A 13,488-nucleotide genomic window follows, 5' to 3' on the forward strand; every position below is an offset into this window, starting at 1 on the left:
TAGCGGCGGGGGGGCAGATAAATTTGGCAGCAGATGTCTGGGAACTGGTGAATGTTATGTTTCTTAGAGGTAAATGCCACGTACCTCTGCTAGATCCTCAAAGCAGCTGCCCACCAGCGGATGAGGACTGCCATCAGCCGTCATCTCCACTGCGTCCTCGATCAGTCCGAGCAGCTTCACCGTCAGCTCGTGGATGTCCAGGATGTTACTGAATATCACCTCCACGTCCTGCAACACGGGGCGACACAACGTTAGAAATGAGGGGTTTGGGTACAAGAGGGTTGCTGGGTCTGAATCCTGTAGCAGGGAGAGGGATTGATTAGCTTATTTAGCAACATCAGTTTCGATGAGGAGGAAAAATGTGTTGAATGAAAACGACAATATCTCTGGTTCTGCTGCTTCTATTATAAAAACTGTCAATAACTAATGACTGATTAGAGACTGGAGACTTATTGTGTCCTGGATGTGAAAGAAAAACGTTCACATGGACACAAGAAACTGGGCAGCTGGAAAAAATTAGGTGATGGCACGAAAACTGCATTAACATAACACTGCAATAAAATGATGATTTTAAACTGTGTTTACATGCGGCTGGTTGCTGATCAGAGTTTTCTCTCTAAGTTGGAGCATTTGGAGCGACTGTAGTAAGAAACCCCAGCTGTGAAAACTGACTTTTTTTTTCTTTCTTTTTTTTTTTCCTACATTTTCTGCTTGAGTTTTAGTTTCAGTTTTAGTCGCAACTCTGGGTTTAATTATTTTGGATGCAAAAATGCACAACTATGATTGAGGATCTTTCCTTTCATCCAACCACACTCTTGCCACAGAAATACATTTCCTGTCCAAAGTCTTATTCAAGCACATTCATGCTCATAAAAATCCTTTTAGAAACGTGGTTCCGCATCTACACGACCAAATATGTAGTCTCCCATGTTTCTCTTAATCTGTCAGACCAGGAGCGACAGGGAGTGACGGGAGGCAAGGACACTGCAGGAGGTGAGAGAGACAGGTGCATGCAGGTGCAACGGGGAGTCAGATATTGCGGTTATCAACAGTCAGCAGTTGGAGCACATGGAGGCAATTAAGGTACTTGAAACCCTTGTCAAAATGAATCGTCCCAGTAAGAGTCTGTCAAATCTGACCACACAGATGTGACACACAAATCTCTAGATTCAGTGTGACTCACACTTCAGGGATGCAGTTATCTCCAGTGTAAATAAACATAAACGCTGGAGATAATGATCGGCACATCCACTTAGAGATCACTAAAAAATAAAAGATGTGTGCATTGCAAACAGGGACGTCTAATAGTTAATTCCCCATATTTTTTTTTTTTTTTTTAATGGTGCCAGTTTGCCAAAATGCAAAAGTAAATTTTCGAAATTTGTCTGAGGAAGTGAAACTGTTAAAAGACAAAAGAAACAAAGTGCCAAGTAGTACCCTTTCTCACTCCACCTCCCTTGGCCAAATCTACGCTAAAAACAGCGGTTAGAATGAACAACAACAACAACAAGGCTCAGTTCGCCGGAGGAAATCATTAGTCAAGCAGATGAGAACCCTGAAATAGCACAGTAGTGATTATTGACTGCTAAAGTCTGAATAGAAGTTCAATCCTGTCATTATTTGACCGTAACACTGTCTTGACATCTCGGAGTAATTTCAGATGATGCTGTGTTTCAACAGACATAATTGAGGTTATTTTGGCGAAGGCTGCAGATGTTGTTCCTGTCTCAACATAATTACATGTTCTGCATTCCACCAAGCCTCACAAAGGTTTATCCTCTTCACCCAAATGATACCGCAAATTACCCAACCCAAAATATGCAAAGCCACAGCGACCCATTAAACTCAACTTTCCATTCACTTCTTCTTAACCCAGAGACCCACTGTTTAACTCCCTGCTCTTAGCCATACTTTTCCTTTCTTTTTCTTTTTTCTTCTCTTTAGGGGATTTAGAGTTCTTAATTGCTATATTAGACATGGTGTAATTAGTAACTGGTGTCCTTAGTTAGCCCTCTGAGACAGATATGAATGCCAGTTTATTGTTTACTAGGTCAGAGAGCATGGGTACCGCCTCAGGAGATGCAGCAAATTAGTTTGGAGCCTCGTCGTCAGGCACGGACACATCGGCTCCTCCGAGAAGCTTCTTGGATACAGGACGATTGTTCCGACCGTCGAGTCATCCATCAGAAAAAGACAACTGTCTCTAATCACGGATGATTTGAAAGTAAAGAGTTAGCGTTGGTTCTGTTCCGCTCCACGAGGCTGATTACCAGTTAGCCGATTACAGACTTTCAGTTGTAATCTTTAAATGTTCTTATGCTGGATTTGGCTGAAATGGCTTTGTAATTAAGTTTACAGTCAGAAAACTGACTGTTTGTTTATAAGGCAGCTTTAGTGTGAGCTGGCTGCAGCACAAGAGTGTGGAGTTTTCATCAGTGCCGGCAACTGTTGGGAATCCATTTTCATTCAAATGATAACTTTGTGGAGCAGCCATTATTTTACACTCGGTTTAAGACGCATCAGCTACAGTTTCTTATGTAGTACATCAGTCTTATTATAAGGCTTGTGAAGCAGTGAAACGGTCCATTTTGTCCTCAAGACGTTTCTTATAGACAAGATGTATTCCCAACAAGAGGTGCTAAAAAGAAAATCTGTTTTTAAGATTCATTCTATTATTTTATATTCATTTTCTATGTGCGCCAGTGTCTCTTAGCTGGAAGCAGTAGCTTGCCTGTTGGGTCCAGGCAACGTTATGATAATGAGCGATGACGCGGTTCGGCTGCAACCGATCGGCTTGTAGAAATTCTCCGCTCTTGAGAACACTAGAGGACACAACCGTGTAAACTTTTATTCCCAACAAACATTTATTAGCTTTTCTATTTCATCCACGTCAGAGCGCCTACAAACTTCAACAGCGTCCTCGGCACAGCCACCAGAGGTTTTTGCAGTGTAATGTAAATATATTCAGTATAGTAGGAGAAGTAGGACACTGCTCACAGAAGCAGCGGGAAGTTTTAGTAGCAGGCGAAAAGTCTTTTCAGCACATGGAAAGAAATTGTGTGAAAACAGGATCCTAATGTTCAGTTTAGTCTGTATTCCATGTTTACATGAGTGACAGGTGTGAAATAAACAATCCTGAGGTTTTGACAGGTTTTTAATTAACAGTACAGGCTTTCCCCACCTGAGGCGTGAAGATTTTGGGGTTGGACAGGAAGTGATGGCGGAACACTTTGATGATGAGGTCGAGCTCTCGGAGGTACTGCCGCTCCTCTGCGATTTCAAGCCTCACCAGGTCGTCGTACGTGAGCTCCCCGGAGGACGACGGCTCCTCTGTGCACTGAGACATCAGGCCGATGTCTTCCTCCTGGTCGAACATGTCCATCAACACCTGGACACAAAATAATTATCGGTCAAGAGACAATCGGAAAAAAAAAAAGCGACTCTCGTCCCTCGCGATGTCTGACAGCTTCAGTTTCTCACCTTGTCTGCGCACATGGACACCTTGATGTCCTGTTGGTTGATTTCATAGTGCCGAATGTTGCCGACATAGTTTCCCGCCAGTTTCAGAATGTCTGCTGATATGTATTCAAGCACTGCCACGATGTACAGGGAAACATGGTAGTCCACTTTGTAGCCCAAAACCTCCTGCAGCAGGATAAAAACATAGTAAATATTAAACCAGGGCCAAACAGCAGTTCAAACTTCTGGTGTCTGAACCCGCATGAAGGACCAGATCAGTTCAGGCCAATTCAATTAGTCTGAACCGAGCTGTCAAAACAGTGTGTTAAATTAGATTACAAATATTTCCCAGCAACTGGGAAAACTTTCTGGCATTCGCATCGGAGTTGATTATGTCGTATAAGAATGTGAATACAGCTGCCGTCCAGCGCTGCTACGACTGGTGGTCTCTCCACGAGTCTCTACCTTAAGCAGTGGGTGTATCTTGTCCACAGGGAGAAGTAAGGGGTTTCTCCTCTTCCGTTTCTCGATAGCTGACTGGGCGTCGGCGATCGCCCACTTGTCGATAGGGTGGGGAAAAGTTTTCTGGACGCGTTCCTGGTAAGAAGGGACAGGGGACATTTATCTTTCTCTTAACACCTGATAAACTTGGGAACATTAGTGGCTGCATCGCACAAAAGGAATCAGTTACGTTGGATGCTGATGCAGAGCAAGTATAACATGTATCATACTGTTGTATTATAAATTGTATTGCATTGATGTATTTTATCCCTCAGTTTCTTGCTGCAATCATATTTAAATGTTGCGTAGTGCAGAGATACTATGAAGAGAGAGGAGGCCTTACCTCTACATCCTGCACAGAGCGAGGCTGGGCCACACACAGCATGTTGAGCAGCTGCAGGATCAGCTCCTCGATGTGCTGCAGGGCGTCCTCCTTCGCCGTGAGATTCGGGTGGACCTGCTTCTGTACCTGAACGTCACACACAAACACAGGAAGAGGAAAATCTGGTCAAAAGACAATTCAGTAAAGACTTGCAGAAGAAAAGAAAAGAAAAGAAAAGACTCTCTCTTGCACCGGTCACATGATGTCAACTGAAACTGTTTCATATGTGAAACTGATCGTTACACCTGGTATGATCGGGTCACATTTACTGTCATTTACAAACACTTCTCATCTTTCATTTGTCACTGTGAATGTTTAGTTGCTTTTTCAGTTTTACATCATAATCATCATTATTATTATAGTAATAGATTTAATACAGAAGGGACTTAATTAACATCTTTCTTGCTGCTTTCAAGGAGACTTATACATCTGAGAGTCAAAGAGTCAAACATCCACCTTTGAAAAGACAGTGAAATAACAAGTTGTTATAGTCCTGTGTCTCTGTTATAGATTATGACTTATCCTATACAAACATTGATCCAATCAAATATGATGCGGGCCGACGAGCCGACACCTCTGTCGTTTTAAAACTGCTGTTGAACCATTAGCTTGCAGTTTGTTGTCGCTAGCAGAGCGATATCATGGCAGGAGGAGCGTGTTTGGATTTCAGCTGGCAAAACCCTTGTTTATATTTCCAAAGAATGCGGCTGAGGTTTACTTTATTCATTTCTCCCCCCCGCCTCCTCCTCCTGATCCAAGACTGCAGGTGAAGGCGGCGTGGTGGAGGCGGAGGCAAACAGCCTCTGTAGCTCCATATTCTGCAATAATCACCAAACTAACGAACAAAATTCGCACTGTAACCTCTGGATTTGATTTTGTGAAAAATCTGTGAATGCGACACTTTTTGGCGGCAAACTCGGAAGTCTCTTGGATGTTAGTGTGTCCTCGAATGCACCACCAACCAACCCCCCCCCCCCCCCGCTAATAAAATCAAACAAAATAAAATAATTTGAAACCCAAAAAATATTCACTATGACAGATGACGTCCCTCAAGCGAGTTTCAAGCCTGGATTTTCATTACACACTAAAATTTAAATGGACAGAAATGTCTAAAAACACATGAAACCTCAGAGATACAGTACAAAAAAATCCACCACAAAAACCCTGTAAAGTCACAACAGATAAATCCACTCTCCATCAAGGCTTTTTTTTTTTTTTTTTTAAAGCCTGAAATTAAAAAAAGCTGCAACAAACAATAAACCTGTCAACAAATGTAATCTCCAGGAAAAAAAACAAAAAAACAAAAAAACAAAATACAAAGCATGCAAGTTCGCTCAGCAGTGGGAACCAGCCTGACAGAAGGTGTGGTTTCAGGTGCAGACAGCAGAGAAGGTGTGGCTTCATCAGGTCTACATCTACAAGTGGAAAGAGAGAGCACCCCCCCCCCCCCCCCCAAAAAAAAAAAAAACCTCCCTCCAGCCTCCCGAAAGTTGTCGTCATTTGGGCCGTGCCCTCTTGCAGGAATGCTGTCAGTTGAGATACTATTATAGCACTCAAGGAAGAGTCAGAGAGAGAGAGAGAGAGAGAAGGAGAGGTGGATAGAAAAGAGAGCCTCACATTTACTTTCCACTCACAAAAGCATGGCCTGTTCACATGCTAGTGATGGAATTACCCTGGCATATAGTAAAGAGGGGCGTTATGATGACAAAACATTGCCCCCGGATTAAGGAATGTGAGAGGAGAGTTAAAAGGTCAACGCAGACCGGGCTTCATGCATTCTTGTGCTCTGACTTAACAGAGATGCAGCGACGGGCAGGATGTCCCCCTTCTATCTCAAGCTTGACTTCATCTGCTGGAGATAAAATACTGAATCAAAGAAAAAACAGAGGAAGCAGAGAAGTCAAGGGATCATAAAAAAAAAAAAAAAAAAAAAAAAAAAAAAAAGGATCTCTTTCCTGGATCTGTTTTGGATTCACGTTCGGACACATTAACAGCATTCAGATGCTTTTTAAAACAAGAGGAGCTGGAAAATCTGAAGCCACAACTTGGCCTCATTCACGCTTCTGTACGTCATTTCTGTTTTGATGCACACTCACAAGACCGAACAGTTATAAATAAGCCGCAAGTTTAAACTGTACTTGGAAAAAAAATATATATCAAAGCAGAAGCAGGTTATGAGATATATCCTCTTGACCGCAAATAGGCACTTGACCAAATTCCACAGGACACCAGGAGCTGTGAGTCACCACGCTGAAACTACGGGGGTTTCCCCTGACTCCATTCACAGAATAGTTGGCCCGTTTCTGAGAGGCCCACATCCAACAAGTGTCGTCTATCTCCAACAATGTCAGGATGGGAGACAGAGCAACAAAAATACACAAAATTGAATGTCATTTGAATAAAGACATAATAGAAAGTGAATTCCAATACAGTGCATGTAACCGTGGGTACAATGCTAAAAAAAATAAAAAGGCAACGAAAAAGAGCTGCTGCCGAAGCTGCTGGATCCGTCTGTTGTTCCACAACACAAACAGAGTCTGTATTGTGCTGCTGAAACAATTAGTCAGTTAATAGAAAATTAATTTGCAACAAATATGATAATTAATTGATCGTTTAAGTAAAAATGCTCAAAAAGATTCAGAGCTTCTAAAATGTGAATGTTTCAGGTTTTTTTTTTTTTTTTGACTTGTACGATACTAAACTGAGCATCTATGGTTTTTTATTATGATTAATCTGTGTCCATCTAATTTTGATAATTAACTAATTGTTAAAATAATTATTCTTATAGTAAAAATACCAAAAATGAATTCCTTCCAGCTTCTCAAATGTGAATATTTTGTGGTTTCCTTAGTCTCCAATAATAGTAAACTGAACATCTTCACGATTTGAATCATCAAAATTTTTACAGCTACTTACTCATTTAAGTCTTTTTTTGTAAAAGTGACAAAGACTCAGTCGTTCCACTTCCTCAAATGTGAATATTTGGGGATTTTCTTAATCTTCTATAATAGTAAACTGAATTCATCTGATTCATCTTTTGACAATTTTGATAATAAGTAAATGTTTATTTATTTTATAAAAATGCTAAAAAAAAATTCAGCTTCTAAAATGTTTTTTATTTTAAGGTTATGGACAGTTGGTCTGACACAAACACGACATGTAAATACATCATGTTGGACTCTAGGAAACTTTCTTATAGATCAAAATATTTATCTAAATCATTAGGAAACTATTCAATCACAAACATCATAATCATTCAATCATAATTAGCAGCAGCTTCACATGTTTTACTGTAAATCAGTTGGTGAAAAGAAAGGAGAAATCATTTTGACTGTCACAATCTTTGGTTTGAAGTTGTGCCACCTGTGAATCTGTCAGGTGAGAGCAGAGCAGGGCCGTGTGCAGGTAAGACTGCAGCCCGGGGTGTTTACAGTGCCGCTGTAACCTGACACTAATGGGTGATGAAAGTAACGTGGTCTGATATAGTTTGGCAGCGGACACCGGAGTTAATTCAAGCAAAGTGAAAGTAATCGAGTGGAAAAATAACAGGGGAACTCCTGAATGATGAAAAGTCCTCACTGGGTTTCTCGTGGTAGGAAAAACACCTTTTCAAATGACAATATCCTCCGCCACCAACTGCTAGAAGCTCAAGATATAAAACAGTTTCACCAGGGAATGGGGTGAGTGTCTAAATGATCTGGAAAAAATAGTCGGCAATGTTTATAAAAATCAGTTCATTATTCAATCTGTCAAGGAACAACAAATTAAAAGACAACTTTTATAATTCAGGAAATGTTTACGTCATTTATCAAGGAAAAACTCTTCAAATCAGAGTTTCCTCTCTTCTTCTGTTCATCGCTGTAAACACGTTGGGTTAAATGGATAAACTCTTCTCTGACAATTATCTCTGCGACAGACGATCTTCTGTTAAAGACGGCCCTCACAGTGTTCAGCGCCTAAGGTAATGTGTCTTCGGTCCGCTCGGTTGTCCTGCCAACCAGCCATCCACAACCACCAGAACGTTTGTTTACTATCGCAGACGCCTCAGATCGCCAGCAGAGACTCAAAAATAACACAACTTACTGAAGGTTTATCAAAACTGCTGCCAATAGAATTTATGTCGATCAACTAACTGTTTCAACTCTGATTACAATATAGGTAATTTCATATCACAATATCAATACATATCATCACATATCACCATTTCCTGGAAGATCAATTGAAAAACTGTTGACGAATAAATAAATAACTATACGAAAAATCATGTAAAAATCCAATGTTGTCATTAAGCAATTTGTTTTTTTCATGTATTTTTGATCATTGATTAATTGTTTTGCTCATTTTTCAAGCTAAATTCCCAAATAATTGCTGATTTTTAAAATGTGAAGATTTCCTGCTTTTCTCTTTTTTATATAATTGTGAACTTATTATCACATATTTCACTTCTTTCTGATATTTTACAGAAAAACAAAAACTAACATCCAATCTATTACTTGAGAAAATAATATGCAGATTAGTTAATAATGGAAATAATCTAATGGACAGAATCGCTCATATTAGACAAATTTACATAAATTGTCTCAAGGTATTTATTGTCAGTATTGTAGTATCTTTAAATCTTTTGTACTGTTCATCAGACAAAACTATTTTCCGATGTCACCTTGGAGTATTTGAACTTGTGACATTTCATATAAAAAACAAAACATAAAAACAACTGATTAATCAAAATATATTTCCCACTCCACCAGTGGACACTACAATGAGAAACACCTCCAGCACATGTTAGCTTTCATGCACATCCTCCTGTTCCATGTGAAGGGGTTCAGTTTCATGGGTCAGCTCCATTAAGAAGGGAAAGGCTAGCGTACAGGAAGTCCCAGCGCTCGCTCACTCTCACTTTTCCCTCCTCCGCCCTGCCCCCCCCCCCCACCTTGTTCTCTACCGACAGAGCGAACCCCCCGGGGAGAGAAGATCATAGCAGCAGACTGAGAGGTATTGATGTGCGTGTATGAAGAGGCAACAGCAGCAGGCTCGTACTACACACACCGACTGGACCAGAGCCAAAAACACAGGGAGGGAAAACCAGGATTCACCAGGAAAAAAACCCACAAGGAAAAAAAAATCTAACTGTTCAACGTTAGTGGTTTTCAGTTTAGAGACGAACAGCAAATTATTAGAGAAACTGGAAACAGAGAATGAAGTTTTTTTCTCTTTTTTTGCTTAAAAATAACTCGAACAGTTAATGAAACATAAAAATAGTTGCCAAATAATTCATGTCAATCAACTAATGAAATAATTGAGTTATTGTTGCAGCTTTGATTTGATACTTTTTCTGTTATACTGTATATCATTGTAAACTATTTTCCGACATTGTACAGATGAAATTAATGAATAATAGGTTAATTAATCATGAAAATTATAAATGTAAATAAGTTGCTCCACCCACTCAAAAACTTACTAAACATTACTAACATTACATAACTATAAGTGTGTTAGTTACGTGCAGTATATTCACGAGGTATCTTAAACATAACATCGAAACATGCTCAGCTTCCACACACTGAACCAATGAGATATGAAATCAAAACAATGGGGCAGACACTGCAACTTACAAGGGAAAGTTAAGAGGGGGAAAAAAAAAAAATCTCATTATTCAAGTGGAAAAGTACACACAGTGTTTTTATCCAAACATTCAAACCACAGATATTTTACCTCAAAAGAAGATTTTATTACCCCAAACTGCAACGTCATTAAAAGCATCAGACGTGGAAACTGACACGAAACTGTTGCTGTCCAGTTCATGCACCACAGAGCCGCCACACACAGATAAATATAAAGTAGCAGTTCAAAATCTGAAGTTACTCAATGTGCAGTGTATGTTTTATTTTTTATCTATTTTCTTTAAAATTGAAAACCATATTTATAAAAGAAAAGCGTCAAACCCTCACGGACTGAGCCGCTGTTCTCCACGACTGAAGCGATTAATCGATGAACAAACTATTGGCAGATCAATTTTCTCTAAACCGACTACTTGCTTATTCAATTAAATCGACTAATCGATTCATGTCTGACTCATATTTGCAAATGTAATTGTTGGATCATCCGCTCTCCATAAAGTGCGACCTGGTTATGGTTGAATGAAAATACTACTTTTATTATATTAATGCTTTCATTGCCTGAGAACAATTCTTTTAATCATTTGTCTATTTGCATTTGAGACACAAATCATTGATTATATTTATTGTTAAAAGATAATGCTTATAACACAAGCCTGTCTTTAATGTCGTTTCCCTACAGCAGATTCACGGAAGACTTATGCCGACACGCCGACACTGATATAAGTCAAGGGACACGAAGATTCAGGTCACCAGAGCACAGTCGGCTTTTTAAAATCACTTGCACCCTGTTTCATCAGAGGGTGAAACACTCCTGAGCTTTGTGTAGTAAAAAAAAAAAAAAATAAATAAATATCCATGTCTGAACTGTAACCGAGTAATCAGGTGGTGTTGTGTGTGTGTGTGTGTGTGTGTGTGTGTGTGTGTGTGTGTGTGTGTGTGTGTGTGTGTGTGCGCCGGCGGTAAAAGAACAGAAAGGTTGGAGGTAATAATAGAGGCCGGACGGTGTTAATACAGGGTTAACATTTCTAATTCAATTTATTATTCTCCTGGATGTGTATGTGGGGCTGCATCAGGCTCAGGTTGCAGGTAATGTGGCTTTGTGTGTGTGTGTGTGTGTGTGTGTGTGTGTGTGTGTGTGTGTGTGGTGAGGGTGGGGGTGGGACTTGTTATTATACCCGAGCATGTGTCACTGTTTGTGATTCATGCCATGACATCATCTGCCATTACAACCAGACTGTCTGGGGAACCATAGGGCAGAGATCAGCTCCGAGACAACAGGCACACACACACACACACACACACACACAACAGATGCATGGTGAAGACATACAAGACACACACACACAAAGACAAAGACAGATAAACAAAAGGTAATCAGCACAAAACCCGTGCACCAAGCTGCACTGAAGATGACGAGCAAACCAACATGCACACGACAAATAAACAAAAACGCACAACTTTAAACACACAAGTGCGCTCCGCTGACACTCAGCTACTCAGCTCGTAAAGACAATAGCTGGCTGACGTGCCGTCCGCTGCAATGTGGCCTCGCCATGACCTCAGTCTGACATGACCCAGTGACCCCTGTGTCCACCCATCCTCTGCCTGAACCCCATCTGAGGATGAGCCGATGTCCACAGACCTGATTCAATATTCGGGGAAGGGTGGGGGACCTGTGTATTAATCAGCCTGCGCTCCTCTCTGTGGACGGCCCGGGGCTGGTGCACAGGAAGTGCAACCTGTTACGAGGAACATCCTGTCCGATCAACACAACAAAACTCATCCTGGAGACAAAGTATTAAACTGACGAGGACGACGTGCTGCATGAGACCAACAGGGGCCAGATTATATCAATTACTGAGTAATTATTCACTCAACTTTAATTAAGGGTGACATTCTGGTGTTTACCGGCTGCATTAGTCGTCTTCTTTCAAATACCAGTTTTTCCCTTTTATATTTGATGTTTTTACTTTGAGTTCTTTGCAGCATAACCAGAGACACAAGGTTAATTTCCCAATTAATAATTAATTTTGTCTTTTTTTGTCCAACCAAGTCAATTTTCAATGATATGAAACAAAAAAAAGCAAAAAGTCACATTTCAGAAGCTGAAACCACTGAATGTTTGAATTTTCTTGTGAGAAAAATGACAGAAATTATTAATTAAACAGTAAAATAATTGATGATTAATTTTCAGTTGATTGGCAAATTGTTTCAGCTCTAAATCAAAATAACCAAACATAGAATAAAAGATAGCTGTATGCTGTATGTAGCTGTAATATCTCTGCAAAGTCGGTCTGACGGAAGCAGAAACTTGACGTTCGTTCCATGTGGAGAGACGTGAGGCCAAAACAAAAACCCAAACCTTGATAGTAAAGTTGAGTAAGAAAAAGATTGCTGCAGTGGCACCGGTAGTATTTTACTGTTACAGCAATCTGTGAACTGTTACTGTGTAGTAGCGCCAGGTTAGCACAAGGCATGAAGAGTCACTTGAGGTCAGTAGATCATCAGTCACCGTCTTAAAGTGAAGATTTCTTCATTTAGCTTGACGACAGCTCAAAGATTAAACGGATAATGACACTAAAAATAAACTGATTCACGAATAAACTTGCATGAACTTTGCAAAACCGGTTTCTGCTAATGTCAGCGTTATTGGAACTGACCGCAAGTCATGCTGAAATGAGGATTTATGACTTCTTCCCAATTCATTTAAAAAAGTGACATCTCATGTTGACTGTAAATCTTGGACTCATTTTCTTCTTTAGAATTTCTGCCCTTTGGGTGTTGCTTGCTTTTTTTTTTGACTGCTGAAACTTGTGACTGAATTATACAGTATTAGTGGATTTTGTCATATTTAGATACGCTTTGTGAACACTGGGTTTTCTTCAAGACTCTCTGGATAACCAGATCTCTTTGAGTAAAGCAAAGTGAAAATGAAATCTCAGCTGTAAGAGGCTGCGGGGAAACGTAACGGCAACTTTTTCAAGCAACAAGAGCCCGAGGAGATGTGATGATAAATTCAACTATGTATTTGTGTGCGTCAGCTCTTAAACCCCCATCATTCCTCCTGGTGTGTGTGTGTGTGTGTGTGTGTGTGTGTGTGTGTGTGTGTGTGTGTGTCTCATAACAACACTGGGCTTCATGTGAGAGTGAGAGTCATAAACTCAAGCAAATCAGACTTAACTGTTTGGTATTGTGTGAGAGATGACAGATAGATAATAGTCACAGCAGCTGTATCTGTTATCATAGTGGGACTGGGCCTCATACTGTAGAGCACTGCAGTGGAGGCTTGTGATAAATCACTGTGTCTGATTCTGAAGTGACAACATCTCTGTCTAGCCCTGGATAAATGTGGCAGCAAAACCACCTGACTGAAATAAAAATACAATCTGAGCTGTGAGTTTTGGCCTGCAGTGAAGTCATCCTGTCAGAATTTAACTGACTGCTCAGGTTGAGAGGATAAAAGAGGCAACACGCACAAAAACAAAGCGTGCTTGTAACCTGACCAATCTCAGCTTTAAAAGTTGGCCT

At 40.3% G+C, this 13,488-nt stretch overlaps 1 protein-coding gene across 1 annotated transcript in view; it reads right to left on the reverse strand.

The window, feature by feature from the left end:
- Window positions 1–13,488, reverse strand: part of sos2 (son of sevenless homolog 2 (Drosophila)) — a 35,053-nt gene that overhangs the window by 17,401 nt on the left and 4,164 nt on the right. Inside the window, exons 2-6 of the mRNA XM_056392954.1 lie at window positions 4,304–4,429; window positions 3,925–4,056; window positions 3,481–3,645; window positions 3,182–3,388; window positions 85–228 (exon numbers count right to left, since the gene is read on the reverse strand). Of these exons, the coding sequence (XP_056248929.1) occupies window positions 85–228; window positions 3,182–3,388; window positions 3,481–3,645; window positions 3,925–4,056; window positions 4,304–4,429 (774 nt within the window). The remainder of the gene's footprint in view (window positions 1–84; window positions 229–3,181; window positions 3,389–3,480; window positions 3,646–3,924; window positions 4,057–4,303; window positions 4,430–13,488) is intronic.

Source organism: Seriola aureovittata, chromosome 13 (assembly GCF_021018895.1).
Source record: "Seriola aureovittata isolate HTS-2021-v1 ecotype China chromosome 13, ASM2101889v1, whole genome shotgun sequence".
NCBI lineage: Eukaryota > Metazoa > Chordata > Actinopteri > Carangiformes > Carangidae > Seriola > Seriola aureovittata.